The sequence below is a fragment of the Porites lutea genome, chromosome 14 (assembly GCF_958299795.1).
Source record: "Porites lutea chromosome 14, jaPorLute2.1, whole genome shotgun sequence".
In the NCBI taxonomy this organism is placed as follows: Eukaryota; Metazoa; Cnidaria; class Anthozoa; order Scleractinia; family Poritidae; genus Porites; species Porites lutea.
The window spans coordinates 9726115-9748060 of record NC_133214.1 but is presented as its reverse complement, the minus strand read 5'-3'; the positions used below and the strand labels follow the sequence as shown (position 1 = coordinate 9748060).

At 30.2% G+C, this 21946-nt stretch overlaps 1 protein-coding gene and 1 long non-coding RNA gene across 2 annotated transcripts; both read left to right on the top strand.

The window, feature by feature from the left end:
* The first annotated feature begins 1442 nt into the window (after positions 1–1442).
* LOC140923918 (uncharacterized) lies at positions 1443–3671 on the top strand. The gene is made up of 3 exons (XM_073373935.1): positions 1443–1596; positions 2017–2769; positions 3088–3671. Exons 1-3 carry the CDS (start codon positions 1443–1445, stop codon positions 3669–3671), a joined length of 1491 nt encoding a protein of 496 aa, XP_073230036.1.
* A 14077-nt stretch (positions 3672–17748) lies between these two features.
* LOC140924321 (uncharacterized) lies at positions 17749–21610 on the top strand. Its single transcript, XR_012164240.1, has 2 exons — positions 17749–19077; positions 20139–21610. It is a non-coding gene; the product is annotated as an uncharacterized lncRNA (long non-coding RNA).
* Positions 21611–21946: the final 336 nt, after the last annotated feature.

The window sequence follows — 21946 nt, the reverse complement described above, 5'->3', positions numbered from 1 at the left end:
GAAAAGTTAATCCCAAAGTTGTTAAACCAAAAGTTGTTAAACCAAAAGTTGTTAAACCAAAAGTTGTTAAACCAAAAGTTGTTAAACCAAAAGTTGTTAAAAAACCTCATTCTAAAAAGATAAAAACATTTGAGGATTATTTTGAGGAATGTATAAAAAATAGAAAAATTCCTAAAGATACTCCTTATTATTTAAGAAAAGCTCTTGAGAGAGCTATAAAAGAATATGAACAAGGAATTGAAGTTGAGAAATCAGCTCTAAACGGATTTGCTAAAAAATATATTATAAAAGGGAAATCAGGATTTTTCCCTAATCAGTTTTTTGATTATTATTTTAGAACTCTTAAAAAATTTATTAAAAATCATCGTAATACTAAAATAAGGTTTGTTTTAATTTGTATTATGGAAAAAGAAGAAAAAATATCGAATGATAGTGATGCAACTTTTTTTATTAAACATAAAGCATATTTTAGTTCTAGTACTCATAATAATTTTATTTCAACTGATGAAGTAGATTTATTATTTAAAATTATTGAAGAAATTTTACAAAAATTATCTATTTATCAAGCAAATGGAAGTGGGTGGTATTTTAAAAAAATTGTACAACTAGATATTCATACAACTCAATTAAAACCAATGAGGGGTTCTTCTTATATTCCTCTTCCAGATTGGATTATGAGAAAAAAAGCAATTGTTAGTATTCGAAATAAAGATAATAAATGTTTTATTTGGTCAGTACTTCGTTATCTTCATCCAAGAGAAAAGAATGATTGTAGATTTGCAGATTTAAAAAAGTATGAGAATGATCTTAATACTAAAGGAATTACATTTCCAATGAAAGTAAAAGACATTAACAAATTTGAAAAACTTAATCCAGATCTTCCAGGAATAAATGTTTTTTCAAATGATGGAGAGACTATTTATCCTTTGAGAGAGGTAAAGAAAGATTGTAAAAATACTATTGATTTATTTTTGTATGAAGAAGATGGTAAATTTCATTATTCACTAATTAAAAACTTTTCTCGTCTTGTACGTAGTCAAATTACTTCAAGAACAAATGAACCAATTCATATTTGTAAGAGATGTTTTTGTCATTTTACAAAACCAGAATTATTAGACAAACATATTAAATATTGTTCTAGTAATAAAACAGCATTTGTAAAAATGCCAGAAAAAAACAAAACTTTACATTTTACTAATTATGATAGACAACTTCCTGTTCCTTTTGTTGTATATGCAGATTTTGAATGTTTTACTAAACCAATGAATAGTTGTAGTCCTGATCCTAAAGATTCTTATAACTATAACTATCAAAAACATGAACCATCAGGATTTTGTTTTTATGCAAAGGGTATTGTTAATAAAAGAATTAAACCAATCATTTATACAAAAAAATCAGATGATGAAGATATTGCTAAAATATTTGTAGAAAAACTTACAGAAATGACTAAAGGGATATATGAAGATTTTTATCGTAAACCAAAACCTTTAGTAATGAGTGAAAAATCAAATAAAGATTTTAATAATGCTGTTAATTGTCATATTTGTGGTGGTGAATTAGGTAAAGATAGAGTTAGAGATCATTGCCATTTTACAGGTGAGTACCGTGGAGCAGCACATAACAAATGTAATCTTTTGTGTAAAAAACCAAGAATATTACCAGTTATATTTCATAATCTTCAGGGTTATGATGCACATCTATTTATCAAACAACTTGCTAAAATAGATGGTGATCTTAGTTGTATACCATCTACTGAAGAAAAATATCTTTCATTTTCTAAATCTATTAAAGTTGGTGAGTACAAACATATTAATGGTGATATTATTCCAATAAAATTTGAAATCAGATTTGTGGACTCATTTAAGTTTCTTCAAACATCACTAGCCAATCTTGTTTCAAATTTAAACCAAGATGACTTTCATATAACAAAACATACTTTTAAGAATAATACTTCATTACTAACTCGTAAAGGAGTTTATCCTTATGATTATGTATCATCAATTGATAAATTATCAGAAACACAACTTCCACCAAAACAGGGGTTCTATTCAAATCTAAATGATGAAGATATAAGTGATGAAGATTATCAACATGCGATTAAAGTCTGGAATACATTTGGGTGTAAAACAATAAGAGACTATCACGATCTTTACCTAAAATCTGATGTTATGCTTTTGGCAGATGTGTTTGAAAACTTTAGGAAAACTTGTCTTAAACATTACAAATTAGATCCAGCTCATTACTTTTCATCTCCTGGTTTAGCTTGGGATGCATGTCTAAAAACAACAGGACAACGTTTAGAGTTGTTAAGTGATTATGATATGTTAATGATGATTGAAAAAGGAATTCGTGGTGGAATAACACATATATCAAAAAGATATGCAGAAGCAAATAATAAGTATATGAAAAATTACGATCCTGAAAAGAAATCATCATTTATACAATATTTGGACGCCAACAATCTTTATGGTTGGGCTATGTCTCAAAATTTACCAACACATAATTTTAATTGGATGAATAATATTACAGTGGAAAAGGTAATGGAAATTTTAGAAAAAACAAATGATAGTATGGCAAATACTGGTAAGAAGGGATATATTTTTGAAGTTGATTTGGAGTATCCACCAGACTTATGGGATCTTCATAATGACTATCCTCTTGCACCTGAATTAATGAATGTTAATGGAGTTGAAAAATTAATATGTCATTTTAAACCAAGAAAAAATTATGTTATTCATTACAGAGCTCTTAGACAATGTCTTGAGTTGGGTATGAAGATTACTGCTGTTCACAAAGGAATATCATTTTACCAAAGTTCTTGGATGGAACCATATATAAGAAAAAATACAGAACTTCGAAAATGTGCTGCAAACAATTTTGAAAAAGACTTTTTTAAACTAATGAACAATTCAGTTTTTGGTAAAACAATAGAAAATATTAGAAAGCGTCAAAATATAGAAATTATTGATGATCGTAAAAAAGCATTAAAACTATCAAGTCGTCCAAACTTTGATAGATGTACAATATTTGATCGAAATCTTATTGCTATTCATATGAAAAAGACAGAAGTGTATTTTAATAAACCAGTATATGTTGGTCAAGCAATTTTAGACTTATCAAAAACTTTAATGTATGATTTTCATTATGAATACATCAAAAGTAAATATGGAAAAAAAGCTGAGTTATTGTTTACAGATACAGATAGTCTAATGTATCAGATTAAAACAAAAGATTTTTACAAAGATATATGTAATGATATAAAAAATAAATTTGATACTAGCGATTATCCATCAGATCATCCTTCTGGAATAACTACAGGAGTTAACAAAAAAGTGATTGGTATGTTTAAGGATGAAGCATCAGGAAAACAGATAACTCATTTTGTTGGATTACGTCCTAAACTATACAGCTATAAAGTTGAGGGTGAAAAAGAATTAAAGAAGTGTAAAGGAATAAAAAAAAATGTTGTAAAAAAATCAATAAACTTTGATGATTATGTTAGATGTTTATTTTCTGGTGAAAAAGAAATGAGAAATATGAAAATAATAAGAAGTGAGAATCATGATATATATTCTAAAGAGGTTAATAAAGTAGCTCTTAGTAATCAAGATGATAAGAGACATGTTTTAAACGACCAAATACATACTTTAGCTATTAGAGAAAAATATTAGATTTAAGATTTAATAAGTAGAAATAATAAATGACATATACTGAAGAAGAAATAAAAAAATATCTCAATATTTTACATAATTATAAAGTAGAAAAAAGTGAGGGGGTTAAAAAGTCAACAGTAGCTTCATGTTTAGGATGTAAAAATACAGAATCTTTTTTTATTGATTTTGGTCAAAAAATATGTTATGAATGTGGAATGATAAACGGACATGTATTAGGATTTTATGATGCGAAAGATTATGATAGGGTACATTATAGAAAAAAGAGTATTTATCATAGGAAGTATTACTACGATAAAAAGGTTAATCAGATTTCTAAACTAATAAATCTTACTGATGAACAAAAATGTGAACTTTACAACAGACTATTAAAAATAGATAATAACATTATGGAAAATATTAACAAACAATATTTTAGAAAGAGAATGATAAATATTACTTATGTAATAAAAAAAATTTTGGATGAAATGGGGTGTAAAAAGTATAAAAGTATAGATCTTAAAATAAGTCCTAAAACTTTAGAAAATTATGATATTTGGTGGAAAACTTATAAAGAACTGATAAAATAAATTTTTATATTAAAGTAATAATATAAAAATTTAATCTTCTAAATATAAATAATCGTAATGATATACTTCAAACATATGCTTAAACGCTTTTTTCATATAAAAAAGATCTTCATCTATTTCATGTTCTATATCTTTATCTATTTTTAATTCTCTATCCATTTTATCTAAAAAATTAAATATTATTTTATAATCAAGAGTTTCATCCTTAATTTTTCCCTCTATTTTTTTTAATAAATCTTCAGTTTTCATTTTAACTAAATCTTCATATCTTTTATTATCAAAATATAAATTTATAAAGGTTTTTTCTTTTTTTTCATAAAACGATAAAAATTCTTTAGTAAGATTTTCATCATAGAATTTTCTTTTTAATTTTACTTCATCAAATTCTTTTAAAAAGTATGTGCTATGTACATGACCGTAAAATTCTTTCATTAATTTTTTACCAAGATTTTCAAGATCTTTTTTTTGAATAATGCAAGCAGCCATTTTTATTATATAATTATATTATTCCTTTATGAAAAATCCAGTATAATATTCCAGTTAGATAACCAAGTACTTCACTCTTTAATGGTGAATCAAATACGTATACACATCCTCTACCTCGATTGTAATGTTTATAGAAAGATTTAAAAGCTCTATGGAAAATTAAATGATTTCGTAATATTTTACTTTCAGTATTAATAGTTAAACCTTCTAGCTTATAGATAATTCTTTCTAATGAAATATTTTTTTTAAAAGTAGTCTCATATAAATATCTATAAACTAATGCTGATTTTATCTCATCTTCTGAAAAAATAGTATTTTTGAAAGGAGGGGGGTAGTAAAAGTTAACGTAATGAACTATTGTTTTTATCATTTTAATATATACATATATATAATATAATGCATATAGAAATCAATCCTAGATCTTTATTAAATTTAGAACAAATTTGTGAAATTTTATATAAACTTCATCCATCAGTTTTGGATTATTTGGTTGATATGCAAAGAAGTTCAGGTTGTATTCTTGGTATTAATAATTTAAATAATTTATCTTTTGAACAAAGAGAAAAAATAACAGAGCTTAAAATTGATGAAAAAGATGATAATAAAAAATTTCATGAAGATAAAAAACTTGAAGAAGACAGAACAGATGATGATGATGATGATTTTAAAAAATTAGTTAATTTTATGCATGGTGATGGAGATTATCCTGAAGATATTTTTGTTTTTAATAGATTATTAAAATATCTTCAACATGATACATATGAATATATTCCAATTAAAATTAATATTGAGATTGAAGATCCTGTAATAGGAAAAAAAGTAAGAGAATTGATTCAAGCTCTTGAAAAGACTAAAGCTCCAGAACAATTTTATTTAAACAAGAGAGAAATTGATTATGATGCTTATTTTGCTGAAGGATATGGTCTTACAATGAATGAAGAACAGAAAAAGAAAAAGGAAGATTTATTTTCAAAAAAAGATCCTGAAAAGCTTAAAAAACTTTTAATAAAGGAAAAATTATATTATTATTAAATTTAAGAGTTTTAATATTATTTTAATATTAAAAACAGTATTATCCGAGTTTAAATATTAAATTTATTATTATATTTAATCTCAAATCTATCTGGTTCAGGAGATTGATCAATTATCATATCATCTATTAGTTTCATTCTATCTACGAATTTTTGTTTATCCCATTCATCTCCTCTAAGTACAGCTCGAAGTTCAACAAGAACTTTTTCATAAGTAGTGTATGCAATTTTTGTCATCTCAATTTTCCTCTTATAATTTTGTTTTTTTCCAATTCCAGTCAAAATAACCCCAGCACCATTTACAACTCCGAGAATAACAGGATTAAGTGTAATTCCACCAGTAATAGTTCCTATTGCTACCAAACATATTCCAGAGATTGTAAAACAATTATCAAGAAATTTATAACTTTTATAAGATCTCTTAAAACACCAATATTTTTTATGGTAGTAACTGTAAAAGTCTTTTATAGTATTAATTTCTGTTTTTGTTATATTAGGATCTATGTGATTAAAATCAAAGATATCCTTCATTTTATTATTTTATTATTTTATATATATAATCTTAGTTTAGTCTATAATACATAATTTCCGTTTATCTTTTCTTGTAGTAATATATGATGATGTACTGAAGAGTCAATGTCGTAAAAGTTTGGAGAGTACATAAATTTTTCTATCACTGAATCTTTACACGAAAATTCAAATTCAAGGTTAGATGAAGTTCTTACAATATTAGCGACTAAGTCTGCGGAATAGTTACTTATATTAACTTTTGTAATATTATCATTAATACTTTCTGTTAACCATAAAACTATTTTTTTTCCACTAAAACTAGATGGTATTGCTAAATTTTTATTTACATTACCAATACTTATGTTTAGATAATTAGTTATAGATAAATAGTATAAAAATAAAAGTTGTTGTTTTGAATTTGCATTAGACACATCATATTTCTTTATACTAAAATTATTTCTTTTAAAATGAGAAAAAACAATACATAAAGTGTAACTTGTATTTTTAATTGGTGGTTTAAAAGATATCTTATAATTATTTATTCTTAATCCACCTTCTTTTATGTTATCCATTGTTTTACTTGGAAATGTAATATTTTGTGCAGATTTTCCTGTAATAGAGGACAAAGCATTAAACACAACACCAATTGAACTTTTATTTAAAACGTAATAGTTTGAATCGCTAAAGTCAAAAAAATGTTCAAAATATTTTCTATAAACATAATTTTTTATAAAAGGTAAATTTTTATTTACAATTCCAACTGTTGCTGTATTAATTTCATTTACCATTCCAACTGTTGCTGCACTATTATTATTATTTTTATCAAGATCAATGTTTAATATTTTTTTATTATTTGCATTTATGTCAACATTGTATGTAACTTCTGTTGGTTTGATATCAAATGCTGTGTGATAGTCATAAACTTTATCTGGGTCGATATTGCTTACTTTACCCACAATACCATAAGTAACAAAATAAACTCCTGAAAACTGTCTTGGATAAACAGCCAGGTCACTTCCTTCTTGTGGTATATTAACAAGAAAATGAAGAAAGAACCTATTACCAGTTGACAACTTTTTAAAATTAACTATTATTCTATGGTAATACATATATTGTGTTTGATTTGTTGCATCTGTATATCTATGACTAAGTTTTTTTACACTTACATTTTCAATTGATAATCCTGTTGAAGTTCCTTTGTCTACACTTATTTGAGATTTATGCCAAAGTTGATAGTCAGTGTTTAGTATTTCCAAACATAGTGTGTAATCAACATTAGCGGTTAATCTGTAAAAGTTAACTGACATTTTGTACTTATATCCACCTTGAGAATTTTTGTTTATTTTTACATAAATTACTTTGTGGTTATAGTTATGAAAATTACCTTTTGAAGGAGGTAAGTCTGCTATTTTTGATATAACAAAACTAGTTCCAGTATCTATTTCATCAGTCCATTGTGCTGCATTAGACATAAGAAAAGTAAATTGATCGTTGTAATGACTTGGTTGAACTGCAGTGTGATGAATTAGTTTGTCAGCGTAATCTTTATTTACAGCATCATTGTCTTGGGTTGGATTACTTAATCTAATAATTTTTTTATTGTTCATATTTAAGTTTCCAGTCATACGATCCGTTCCATCTTTTTTTAAGTAACCTGTTGTAAATCCTTTATCATCCACATACTTTTTGGTTGCAGCATCTGTATCATTAAAAGGTGGTCTTAGACCAATTATAGGTTTATTATTCATGTTAAGTGAGTTTAACATTTTATTTGTTCCACCAACATGTAGATACTTTATATCTGTAAAGGCTAATGGTGTTGGTTGTTTAGGACCCATTGGAATTGGTAGGTTTAAAATTCTATGATTATCCATGTTAAGATTACCTTTCATTGGGTAAGATCCATCTCTATCAAGAAATGTGTTGTCTACATATTCTTTTGTAGGAGGTTCTTTTGCGTCCAGTGGTGTGCTTAGATTTTTAATTCGGTATGTATTTCTCATATCAATGTTTGAATCAATTGTTAGGTTTGTTGTTGAGGTGGGTTTATCATCCACATACTTTTTGTTTGCTGCGTCATTATTAGCTGTTGGTTTACCAACATTAGTTATTTTATTATTATTCATACTTAAATTGCCAATCATTGTTCGTGAACCATCTCTGTTAAGAAAATTACTGTCTGCATATTGTTTTGTTGCTGGCTCATCTGCATCATTTGGATGTTTAAGGTTTAAAATACGAAATCGGTCTTTCATATTTATGTTTGAATCAACTGTTAATCTTGATGTTTTGGGTGCCCCGCTAGAATTATCATCAACATACTTCTTTGTAGCAGCATCAGTATTAGCAGTTGGTGTACCAACATTTCTTATTTTTTTATTTATCATATCATAATCACCATCAGAAGTAAGATTAAATCCAACTCCTGGTGCTCCTTGAATTCCTTTAGCAAATGAGTTATCTTTTTGTTCGTTAAATATTCCCATTTTATTTATTAGTTTAGACTACTAGTAAAGTTTTTAGCAATACGTTTTTTAGGCTTATCAATGTATAAAAATGTAAATGGTTTTTTTGTTGCTGTTCTATATGTTTCTTTATCAACTCCTAATTCTGATGATATACGATTTGCTTCTCTCGATGATGGAAATTCGTACAGACAGTAGTGAGAACAATTTAATCTAATATCCTTTGGAGTTTTGTAAAATGATTGACTTAGGTAGATGACAGAGCAATTTTTATGACGACCTTGGATGAAATAATCAATAAGTTCTCCTTGATTTTTATCACATACGTAATCATCAAATATTACAAGTTTTTGATTATCCTCATATTCCATTTCTGTCACTGGAATTATTTCATCATTACTTACATTTAGTATTTCATATCCCATTTTATGACTTAATTCTCTCATTTTTTGAATTAACTTTTGATACTTATCCTGTTCTAGATTACGTGCATAAAGATAAATCTCATCATAGTATAACAGTGGTTTAATTAACATGTGATAAAGCAAATTAGTTTTACCACTTCCACTGTTTCCACAGATTAACATTCGAAATGTATCTGATGGCATATAAGGAAATAACTGTTTATATTTTTTATCCGGGTCATCGACACTATCATAGTTTGGTATTTCCATTTTTATATAATAGTTATATATTTAATATATAAAAATGGATATTGAAGAGTATAAAGGTGTAGAAGGTGTAGAAGGAGCAGAAGGTGTAGAAAAAGCTGAAAAAAGTATACAAACTGATAAGGATAAAAATATTTTTGATTTTGATTTAAATTTTTTTAATAATAATTTACAAAATAAAAATAGTATTGATACATTAGAAAAATATGGGTATGATATTCTACCTCTTGATTTTATAACAAAAAAAAATGATGATCTTTTTAGAATAATTGATGATGTTTATAAACTAAAATCTAATTTAGCTATTGATTTATTAAACACTTCTTTACCGTTAAAAAATTATCAAGGTTACGATTTAAAACAACCAAAAAATAAAAATCCGCATAAATTAACTTTAGAAAAAATAAATGATTTTAACGTATTATCCACATATTATAAAAATTTATCTGATCTTTATAGTTACAAAAAAGAACAACTTATGAAAACTGGAAGAGGAATTACTCTCTTTAACAACCCACATCAACTTCTAGACAGACTTGAATTACTAGGTGGATCAATTCTAGCTGGGAATAATGGTGTGATACCTGAGTTTTCTAAAATAGCACATCTTTTAAACCAAATGAAAGTAATTACAAAAAAACAACTGAATGATTTACTAAAAACTTATATAACAATTAGATAAATGGAAGAACGAGCTATTCATATTTCTTCAATAAATAGGGAAAAAAGAGGAACAAGCAGACCCGGTGATTTTACTATTAAGTTTAATCCATCTTTAAAACTTGATCCTGAAAAAAAACATCAACTTGCTCTTGATCGGTTGTCCATGACTTACTCTTGGTACAACATTAGAAGTGATTATAAAAATAATAAAATTAAATATACTCACGATGGATCCACTTGGCAAACAATTACTTTTACAGATGGAATGTATTCCTACTCAGATATCAATGATTATATTCATCAGTATATGGATCAAAAATCTCACTCATCAGGTTCAAGTGGAAATAAAACTTATTCAATTAATATAACATTTATTCTTTCCACCTATCGAGTGTTAGTATCAATTGAAGGAGATTATCAATTAGATCTAAGAGGAACAGAATTTGGAGACCTGATTGGATTTGAAAAGAAACTTATTACAAAAACAGAGTATGGAACAAAACTACCCAATATAACAAATTCTATTGATGTACTAAATATAAACACAACCGCAATAACTAATAGTATTGTAAATGGAATAAATACAAATACTATTGCTGTAATACCAACTGATAATTTAACAAGATCTTTTCCATTTACTTTCGAACCTAAAAGACCTTTATACTGTGACGTTTCTGCGTTTAAAATTGATGAAATGAGAATATTTGTTACAGACTCAGTTGGAAGACCAGTAAATTTTAATGGAATAGATTGGTATATGACTTTGATACTTCACTCGATGTAATACTTCATATTTATATAACTATTAAAATAAAATGATGCGACAATCAGAGTTTAAAATGAAACTTGTCCCTGAATTGGGTAAATATACAAGACAACATATTTATGGAGAAGGAATGATGGATAGGTTTAAATCTTTTGGAAAAAAAACATTTGCAAAGTCAATGAAAAAAACTGCTAAAAAAAGTGCTGAAAAAAGTGGTGATAAATTACTAAAAATGACTGCAACAAAAACTGGTGAATATTCTGGTAAAAAGGCTGGTGATAAGATAGTTCAAGGTTATCAAAAGAAAAGGTAAAACCCACCAAAAAAACCCCTTCAAAAAAAAAAGTTACTTTTAATAAAAATGTTGAAACAATGACTCAAAAAGAAATAGATCAAACATTAAATAACCTTCTTAGTGGAGGTTCAACACATAAGAGAAAATTATATAATTATTAAAATAAAATGAAGTCTTTTAGAAATCCACATTATTTAGAAAGATATGAAGATGTTGTTTTTGACCTTGAACAGGCTCTAAATACAGACCTAGCAAATGATGCACACCAAACTAAAACAGGTCTTAGATTTGTTGCTGATAATACAGGAGAAGCTACTCCTTATGATTGGTATAACGCACGATTATCAATGGATTTTAAAGTAAATAAGCTAGCAGATGGAGGAAATATTGCAGTTGCTGACCATAACGGAATTGTAAATGGTAGTAACTCATTTATAGAAAAATTAAGTATCCTAGCAAATGGTAGAGAAGTTTACAGTTGTAACTATGCAAATCATGTTGTAAATATTAAAAATCTTCTTGAGTATAATCCTTCATATGCTGAGAGTGTTGCTACAAACGAATTTTATTTTCTTGATACATCAACAGCTGCAGAGGAAAGACCTGCTCAAGCAACTTATAATAAAGGTTTTCATAAAAGAAAATTACTATTAGGTACATCAGCCAAAGTAAACTGTGAAATTCCTCTTAATAGATATTCTTTCTTTGAAGCATTGGAAGACAAGCTACTTCCAAATACAAAAATTGAGCTAAATATCGAAATTGAAAAAGATGCAAATTTAATTTTTCAAAATGCTGATGATTGTAGAGTTATTATAACAAGACTACAACTTTTTATTCCAAAACTTACGTTTAATTCAGAAGGACAAAAGTTGTACATGGAAAATTATCTTAAACCTTACAAATGGACATATTTGAATGAAGTAGTAGAGCGATCAAATAATTCACAGCAACAGACAGGACATTTTAGAATTACAAATGCTATTTCAAAACCAAGGCATGTATTTGTTTTTGGAATTGATACAGCAAGAATTGATGCACAAGGAGCAAATCCATTTTTATACGACACTTTTAATCTACCAAATAATGCTAATATATCAAGATGTTATCTAGAAGTTGCAAATGGAAACGAATACCCAGATATTCACTTTAAACCTTCTACAGATTTGTCAAGAGTTTTTAGAAATGTAATGTCATACGTCTATGCAAATAATGATTATCAAGGTGGAACATTACTTAATATAAGTAATTTCAAATCTTTATTTCCTTTTGTTTATTTTGACCTAACAAAACAAAAAATGGATATCAAAGATGGTGTTACAAAATTAGCATTTCATTACGAATTATCTGCTAATCCAAACGCTGATTATAATTTATACGCTTTAGTCCTACATGAAAGAGATGCAGAAATATCACAACAAGATGGAAAACTATTATTAAGAGCATAACCCCTCCCTTAACTACACCGCATATGATTACACAGAATTTTACACAAGCTGTTATAATTACACAGAATTTTCTACAAGCTGTTATGATTACACAAAATTAAATACAAGCGTAAAAGAATGATAAAAAAAAAGTCATACGATATTTATATTACAGCAGGTACATAAAACCACCAAAACAAAATAATATAAATATTATAATAAAAATGTCAACTTATATTGAATACGGAGTAAAACTTACAGATGGACAAAAGTCAAAATTGGCTTCTGCAATATTAAATAAATCACCACTAACTCTTCGGTTAAAACATGAACATCTTCGAGGTTCTGATGAGTTAATGCTGACAAAAAGACAAATTTCTAAAATAAAAAAATCTATTTCAAATGGTACCGGATCGGATATAAAGATAAGTAAAACACAGATTAGTCGTTCTGTAAAACATGGTGGAAACTTATTTACATCACTCGCATCTCTTGGAGCAAAAGTATTACCTTACGCGGTAAAAGGAGTATCAAAAGTTGTTCCTGCATTGGCTACTGGTGCTGCCACTGCACTTGGAGAAATTGGATTAAATAAAATATTTGGAAAAGGAATAACAATCCCCCATAAATTTTTCCCAATGCTACCACCTTTTGTAAGAGAATTTACACAATCACAAATAAACCAAATTAATAAAGCACATCAAACAGGTGGACGATTAATTATTAAACCAACTCGTAAACAAATAGAAGGAGGATTTCTTGGAACACTTGCATCTATTGGAATTCCAATGGCAATTAGTTTAGTATTTAAGATGTTTGGTTCTGGACTACAAGTAGATAGAAGTAATTCATCTAATACGTCTAATATTTACGTTCCACCTCCTCCATCTACTTATGGTGAAGGTTATCCTTATCACTCACCACCTTTTATAGGTACATGGAACAACCCAATAGGAATGGGAGTTAAAAAAAAAAAGCCCAAATCCAGGGGAAAAGGAATATTACTAGGAAAAAACAGCCCATTCAACTCAATTCCCATTCTCGGCTCCATTTTGTAATTAAACCTTTATCCAACTTTGACCTTATGGAATGGATAAAAAGACTTGGTATTAAACATTTCAGAGGAATATATAGTCGTGATAGACTACCAAAAAAAATTAGAAAAGAATGTGGAATAATTAATCTAGATGATATTACAGGACCTGGAACACATTGGGTTTGTTATAGAAATATAGATAATTTAGTTGAGTATTTTGATCCATTTGGACTAATAATGCCAAATGAAGCATTAAGATATTTTAATACTTCTGGAAAACAAATAGTTTACTCAATGGATGAAATACAAAATCGAAATACTGTACTTTGTGGATATTGGTGTTTATACTACTTATTTGAGAGACAGAGAGGTAATAGTATTCTAGATGTAATACATAACCCTCATTTTGATGATGACAATAGTGATTTTATAAAAGCATACTTTGGAGGATAAATATAAATAATATAATATAATATTTGTAATAAATATTATATTTATACACATTTTAATCACTATCAACTGGTGTATTCTTTAGTAATTTAACCTTCTCAACTTTTGTGTTTAAATCTCTAACACTATCAACTATGTCAACAAAATTTGAGTAAATGTCAATAAGTCTATAAAGTTTCTTCTTTTTATCACTATTTATACTCAACCATGAATATTCATCATTTCTAATTTTTTTCCACATATCACATTCACTAACCATTAGCACTCTTGAAAGATTATCATTTTTCTTTCTAAGTGTCTCCATCTCATTATATATTTTTGTTCTCACTTCTTTTTCAAAATCCTTGATTGTTTTAACATCAATATTTTTCTCAATCTCAGAAAAGAATTTAGCCTCCATTTATTATATAAACAGATAATTTCCTTTTACAACTTTGTTAAGAGTAATTGATTTCTCACTTATTTCCATAAGCAACTCAAATATCTTTATAAACTTATTATCATTTTCCAATCTAGAATGATCAGCATATTCATAACTCATATTAAGGTTACTATATATCTTTTCAAGCTCACTTTTAATAAAATTAGATCTAATAGACATATTTTATCTAAGCATATATTAAATGAAAGAAACATATTGCATTAAAGATAAAAGAGTAACTCCTTGCACAGAACCAAGTGGTTACCAAAAAGATAAAAGAGGTAGAACTCAATTCTTCTGTCATTGTGCAGTTTGTGGAATTAAAAAAGTTAGATACGTAAAAACTGGAACAGCTACTCAAACTGGAAGTGGAAAAAGAAAAACTAAAAAAAAGTCAAAAAACTAGTAAGCCCGTCTGAAGGGGCGGGCGTCTTTGATACTGTAGTTGGTACAGCAGTTGATGGATTTGTACATTTTGGTTTACCTTGGATGGGTAAAAAAGCAGTTGAAATGGGTAAATATGGAGCAAGTGAGTTAATGAGAAATAAAAACGTTCAAAAGAAAGCTGTAAACTACGGAATAAATAAACTTACACCATTTATTCAAGATTCTGTTGGAACAGCAATGAATCAACTGTCAACAAAAGTTAGACCGAATAAAAAGTATAAAACTGATAGACTAGAATTAGATGGTAGATCTGGAAAAGGATTTGATGTTCACAAATTGATTGGAAAACTTCCAAAACCAAAAGCAGGATGGACTCCTGGAAAATATAAGTATATGGGTCCATACAATCCTCTAGAAAAACAATTAAGCTATGATCCTGAAACTGGAAAAGTGACAGATTGGAAAGTTAAACCTTATAACAAAGTTGATGAAATAGCAGCTTATCACGATATTTGTTACGACATGGGTAGAAGCAAAGGTGATTGTGATAAAGAGATGGTACAATCATTAGACGACTTACCATATGGAGAAATGCCAAAGTGGGGTTCAACTGCTAGATTCTTGATTAATACAAAACAAAAACTTGGACTTGGTTTAAACTCGATTCAGCGTTGAGTAGTGATTGGTCTCAACAATTAGCTGACGAACTTCACAAACCAATCACACGAAAATTTCAAAAGAGATCAGTAATTTCAAATGGAATTGATGATATCTGGGCTGCTGATTTAGTTGAAATGCAAAAGTATAGTAAGTGGAATAAAGGAAATAAATATTTGTTAATGGTTATTGATGTTTTTAGTAAGTATGGATGGATTATAGCTTTAAAAGATAAGAAAACTGAAACTGTAAGTAAAGCATTTGATGACATATTCAAAAGTAAACGTAAACCTCAAATGTTATGGACAGATAAAGGTTCTGAGTTTATAAGTAAAAAGTTTAAAAATTTTCTTAAAAAAGAGGGAATTAAGTTGTATCACACTGAAAATGAAGAGAAATCAAGTGTTGTTGAGAGATGGAATAAAACAATGAAAAACAGAATGTGGAAGATGTTTACTGTAAATAACAATACTGTTTACTGGGATAAGATAGATAAACTAGTTAATGATTACAATAATTCAAGACACTCTAGCATTAAAATGACTCCTGTTGAAGCAAGTAAAAAAAAGAATGAGCGTAAAGTTTGGTCTAATTTGTACGGTGATTTGATTTACTTGAAACCTGGTAAACCAAAGTTTGCAATTGGTGATCATGTTAGAATTTCAAAATATAAGAGAAAGGTATTTGATAAAGGTTATACACCAAACTGGACAGAGGAAATATTTGTAATTGATAAAATTCTTCCAACAAACCCTATTACGTATAACATTGTTGATTTGATGGGAGAAGAGATCAAGGGTTCTTTTTATGAACAAGAATTACAGAAAGCAAAACAACAGACGTATAGAATAGAAAAGATTATCAGACGAGATAATAAGAAAAAAATGGCATTAGTAAAATGGAGTGGTTATCCTGATAAATTTAACTCATTGGTAAGTTTAAAAGATTTGGTTGATTTTTAATACAAAAAAAATGTATTAAAAATAAATACTATTATTACTCTTCATCACTAACTTTTTCAAGTAATGTTTCAAGACTCTCACTATCACTAACTTTTTCAAGTAATGTTTCAAGACTCTCACTATCACTCTCTTCCTCTTCAATTGCTAGTAAAGACTCTCTAGGTTTGAGTGGTTTAACATAGCACTCATGTACTTTTATTTGTAAAGATGTTACAGTTTTACTTATGAATATTCCTTCAATTATTAGAGCCAATTTAACATTACAGTATTGATTAAGATATTTAAAAGGATTTACATCACGACCACCCTTTCCCTTAAACAAAGATAAAATTTTTTTTGTTTTTTCTGAATAAATAAGTTTTGCGTAAAGAACTGGTGCTGATGAATCATCAACTTTTGTTTTCTTTTTTCCTTTATTGTCTGTGTATTCTATTTGTTTATGGTAAAGTGGTGAAGATTGCCCGATGGCTCACCGCTTACTCTCGGTGCTGTATTGATGTCCACAGTCATGTTCGTGCACATGATCGTCTTGTTGATTGCGGGAATTCATACACGTTGCGGTCGTTTATGCTAATGAAATGCCATTGCTTATTGGTAACATCGAATTTTACATCCGATCGACCATTAATTTTTTATGTTTTCAGTTACACTGGCGTGTATGCTAGTCCGTTCGGTGTGCGTAGCACAGTTTCGTTGTCCCTCAGACCGGTTGTGCCTCGTGTTCTTCAGCTACTTGTATCGCTGGTGCCAACTGGCGCTATATTTGAAATCAGTAACACTCGCCCGATCTTCAGTTGCCTGGAGCTGGGTCTCTTTGTTTATGATCTTGTTTTGTGATTTGGAAAGACACTTTATTTATTTATAATTATTTTGAGTTTACCTTTATGCAATTTGAGCATTTTTGACCTTTGGACGCAGCTTATATGTATAATTAATATTACCGTATTATAAAAATACAAAAAAAAAAACAACAACAGCAACAGCAACAACAAAACAAAGCCAAACAAAACGATGCGTTATTAAACCCTACAGGCTAACACTTGCAACCATTCTAACAAAGTTACCTCAGAGGTACAGTGTACTGTATCAGCATATCAGGTTTATCGTTTGCTGTTCATATGTCAGTTTTGTCTGCATATTGTGTTTTTATCCTGTTGCATTGTGTATCGTTGTGTTCTGTTGTTTTCCTTTAGTCGCTGTCGGCGACATTCTGTCTGCCAGTGCTTACTTCTGGGCCGTTTTTTCAGTGTGAGGCTTTGTTCCTCCAGTTGTATTTGAGGCGTTGACCTCATTTTGTTGAGGTTTTGTCCTCATGTTGTATCAAGGCTTTGTCCTTGTTTTTTATATTGAGGCTTCGTCCTCATATTTTATTTTGAGGCTTTGGCCTCGTATTACATTATTTATTATTTTGGCATTTATAGGGGAGTTTTTTGCGTCGACTTAATGTCTGACAGACTTTCCCTGCCACATTTTTATTGTGTTATATAGTGGATTCGTCCATTATTTTTATTTATTACATTGAGGCTTTGTCCTCATATTCTATTTTGAGGCTTTGGCCTCGTATTATATTGAGGCTTTGTCCTCATATTTTATTTTGAGGCTTCGTCCTCGTATTATATTGAGGCTTTGTCCTCATATTTTATTTTGAGGCTTTGTCCTCATATTTTATATTGAGGTTTCGTCCTCATTATTTTATGTTGAGGCTAGGTTCCTCAGTTTGAGGCTTTGGTCCTCATTGTTCTAGGCCCCTGTTCCTTTGTTTGTACTGCTTATTTGATTTGTTTGCAGTGATATGTGTGTGGTTCTGTTGTTGTATTTTTGTCTAGGGTAACCAGATGCCAATATTATTTGGTTTGAATTTCTATTCACATTTTTTGCCTTTTTTGTCTATTTTTTAGTCTTTATTCATGCAATCCGTTATTTTGGTTTACATGCAGCTACATTAACTTTAATCTCCGGTTTTGTTGGCTCCCCTGTTTTGATATGTGTGGACATTACAGTCCTGCATTTATTGTGATGAGACACTGTTATACGTTGCTTTATGCTTTACTCTCCACGTCACATCAGTGCTTTTAGCTTTGTTGTTTCTGAGGAATTTACGGTTTATTTGTTTTGTTTGGGAGATCCTGATTGATTTATTAATTGGTTACACATTGTTCTTTAATGGTAGCACATTCTGGCTTTTTTAAAGAAGTTGTTTTTATAGTTTTTTCATTTTACTGCAGGTGCTAAGGTATACACATGCAGCTCCCTTTCATGAACGCCTTTTGAATGAAGCCAGTCTTGAGCAGAGTACCAACCAGCTTTATCCAACCATCTTCAGCTTTCCCTTGGCATCTCTCTTAAGAAAGTCAATAGCTCTGCATTCTCTTTGGTTCCTCAATTCAGTTCAACATAGTATGCAAGAAATGTTCCAAAGAGTTGTACACATTCTGCTGATCATTTTTCCAGGAGTTGCATCTCTAGTGTCGGGCTACTCAAGAGCAGCTGCTGCGTCCCTTGGCACGTGGCACCTACGTGTACATCTACTTGGGCAGAACTTTCCTCAGGCAACTTTGGCTTGCTGGGCATTGTGATTGGGTATACATGTAGCTCAAGTGTATAGGACATGTATGTCATTTGATACTTATGTGCAGGACATATGGGCAGTGACATTGTAATATGTAGAATTCTCACCACATGAGTCAGGGTCATTCGGCCATCTTACAGTATATTGATTTTTTCACTTTTAAATTCACCTGTTAGTTTCCTAGGTGATTTCTGCTTACAGTATAGTTTCAAGGTGACTGTGTGAGCAGGGGCCATACAGCCATCTCACAGATTTTCATTTGAATCAGTTACATCAGTGAGTTACGTCAGACTTTTTATTAGTATCATTCAGGGTGACTGTGTGAGCAGGGGCCATACAGCCATCTCACAGATTTTCATTTGAATCAGTTACATCAGTGAGTTACGTCAGACTTTTTTATTAGTATCATTCAGGGTGACTGTGTGAGCAGGGGCCATACAGCCATCTCACAGATTTTCATTTGAATCAGTTACATCAGTGAGTTACGTCAGACTTTTTATTAGTATCATTCAGGGTGACTGTGTGAGCAGGGGCCATACAGCCATCTCACAGATTTTCATTTGAATCAGTTACATCAGTGAGTTACGTCAGACTTTTTATTAGTATCATTCAGGGTGACTGTGTGAGCAGGGGCCATACAGCCATCGCACAGATTTATTGTAATCAGCTACATCAGTTAGCTATTTCAGACTTTTGATAAGTATAATTTTGCATGACTGTGTGAGCAGGGGCCATACAGCCATATCACAGATTTCCAAATTTAATCCGTCCATTATGTCACTGAGCTATGACAATTTAGAGTAAATTGTTATTATTTAAATTCATGTTTACTCTGTGAGCAGGGGCCATACAGCCATCTTACCGATTTCATTTTAATCAGTTACATTAACAAGCTATTTCAGCTTTTTGATAAGGGAGCAGGGGCTATACAGCCAGATCACAGTTTTTTAAATTAAATCATTTCATTATGTCACTGAGCTATGACCATTCAGCCTAAATTGTTATCATTTAAATTCCTGGTGACTGTGTTAGCAGGGGCCATACAGCCATCTTACTGATTAATTTTCACTTCTAATCATTTCCACCTGGTTTAACTTTACAGCTTTTAAACACGTTTGAGCTTCGTATCGATGTGGCATTAGTGAGGCCGATATTATAAGTTGACTGTGTGAGCTGACAGGCTATGCAGCCATTTCCTTTATTCTAGCTACAGTAGCCCATTTCTGTTGGTTACATCAATCCACTTCTGTATCCAAGACTTAGGAAAACGTTACTTAAAACTCATTTGCTTATATAGGCCATTTTATTCCCATCTAGTGTCCAGTGCTTAGTGAATAAGTGCAATTTATGATGGCTGTGTGAACAAGGGCCATACAGTTATCTCATTCATTTTCACTTTTAAACTGTTAGTTAACTTAAGTGATTCACACTTTTTAATCTGTATCAGATTCAATGACAGTGTGAGCAAGGGCCATTCAAACTTGTACATTTCTGTTGGTTACACTGATCCATTTCAGTAAGCAGGGCTTGGTAAACAGCCTTACCATTCTATTTCTATATGTTTACGTGCATAACCTCCACTGAACTAAACTGGTGGAACTAAGCTGTGAGTGACAGTGACAAAGAATGTATACAATGTCCTATTGCTATGGACACACATGAGCCGTTATGGCGCTAGTTGACGCTATTGTTGTAAGGTGTACACGGTTGGATGATTATAATACATGTATATTCATCTCAGCTCTCGCACATTGACCTTTTTTATTTTTAATGTGGTATCTTTCTTACCTTTAACCCCCAGAGGTTTTGTGTGACTGCATTGGTTGGGGGATACGTTCCCAATTTTTCCCATGTGGTTTTTCGGGTTTTCGTATCAGGCGGCGCACACCTTTTTCCATTGTACATTTTGATTTGTAGGTACCAGTAGTTTCTGTTGGCGGTCGTCTTGCTTTGGCCTCGGGTGGGGCGGCCCTTTCACTCGTTCCTTGCTCTGGGCTGTGGCGGGTGTGCCCTCACCTTTGCTGGTATAATGTTCTTATGTATCTGGTTTTCCCAGCTTTATATGCTTTAATTTAATAAACGGCCACTCCCGTGGCCAAAATATCCCATAATGGGTTTGTGATTATTTGTGTCCCAGCAAACAGAGCTCACCCAAAGCGAGACTCCGCCAACATCAATAACTTTCGTAATATGTAAAGGAACATGAAGCATAAATGAGATTTATTTCTAAAAGAAATAAATGGTTTTATGCTTAATGTGACTGATCATTATTGTATTTCTCCAGCTACCAGCAAAGGAGGGTTTCCTGTCATCCGGGTGATTTGTCACGAAAGTGTCATTTATGTCACGGGTCATGTAGGTCACAGAAGCGAGGTACAAGGCCTCCTTCCTCGCATTACAAGACAGTCAGAAACATTTTTCCCTCCCTTCCCTCCCGTTAGCTTTATTTTACCCTAGGGAGTGGCGGGTGTGCCCTCACCTTTGCTGGTATAATGTTCTTATGTATCTGGTTTTCCCAGCTTTATATGCTTTAATTTAATAAACGGCCACTCCCGTGGCCAAAATATCCCATAATGGGTTTGTGATTATTTGTGTCCCAGCAAACAGAGCTCACCCAAAGCGAGACTCCGCCAACATCAATAACTTTCGTAATATGTAAAGGAACATGAAGCATAAATATTGTTGTGATGCAGTTGTTATATTATTAATAACATCAAAAAATTCTTTTTCTTTAGTATTAGGTTCACTATCGCGAGACCAAAGACATACTGGTATTGAGTAACCTACTAACTTTTTTGTATCTTGGTTTTTCTTCTCATTTACTCCAAAAGAAAAAAGAACTGGAGTTTCTATTACAAGAGGACCTTTTTTCTTATTTGGATACTTAATCTCAATTGGAATACGTTTGTA

What these genes read in the sequence shown, in the direction of transcription:
- LOC140923918 (XM_073373935.1), top strand. Translation starts at nt 1,443, where the DNA reads ATGACTAAAGGGATATATGAAGATTTTTATCGTAAACCAAAACCTTTA. An exon ending in AGATCATTGCCATTTTACAG is followed by an intron (nt 1,597 to 2,016) that starts GTGAGTACCGTG and finishes ATAAATTATCAG; the next exon opens with AAACACAACTTCCACCAAAA. An exon ending in TAGACAATGTCTTGAGTTGG is followed by an intron (nt 2,770 to 3,087) that starts GTATGAAGATTA and finishes TTAATAAACCAG; the next exon opens with TATATGTTGGTCAAGCAATT.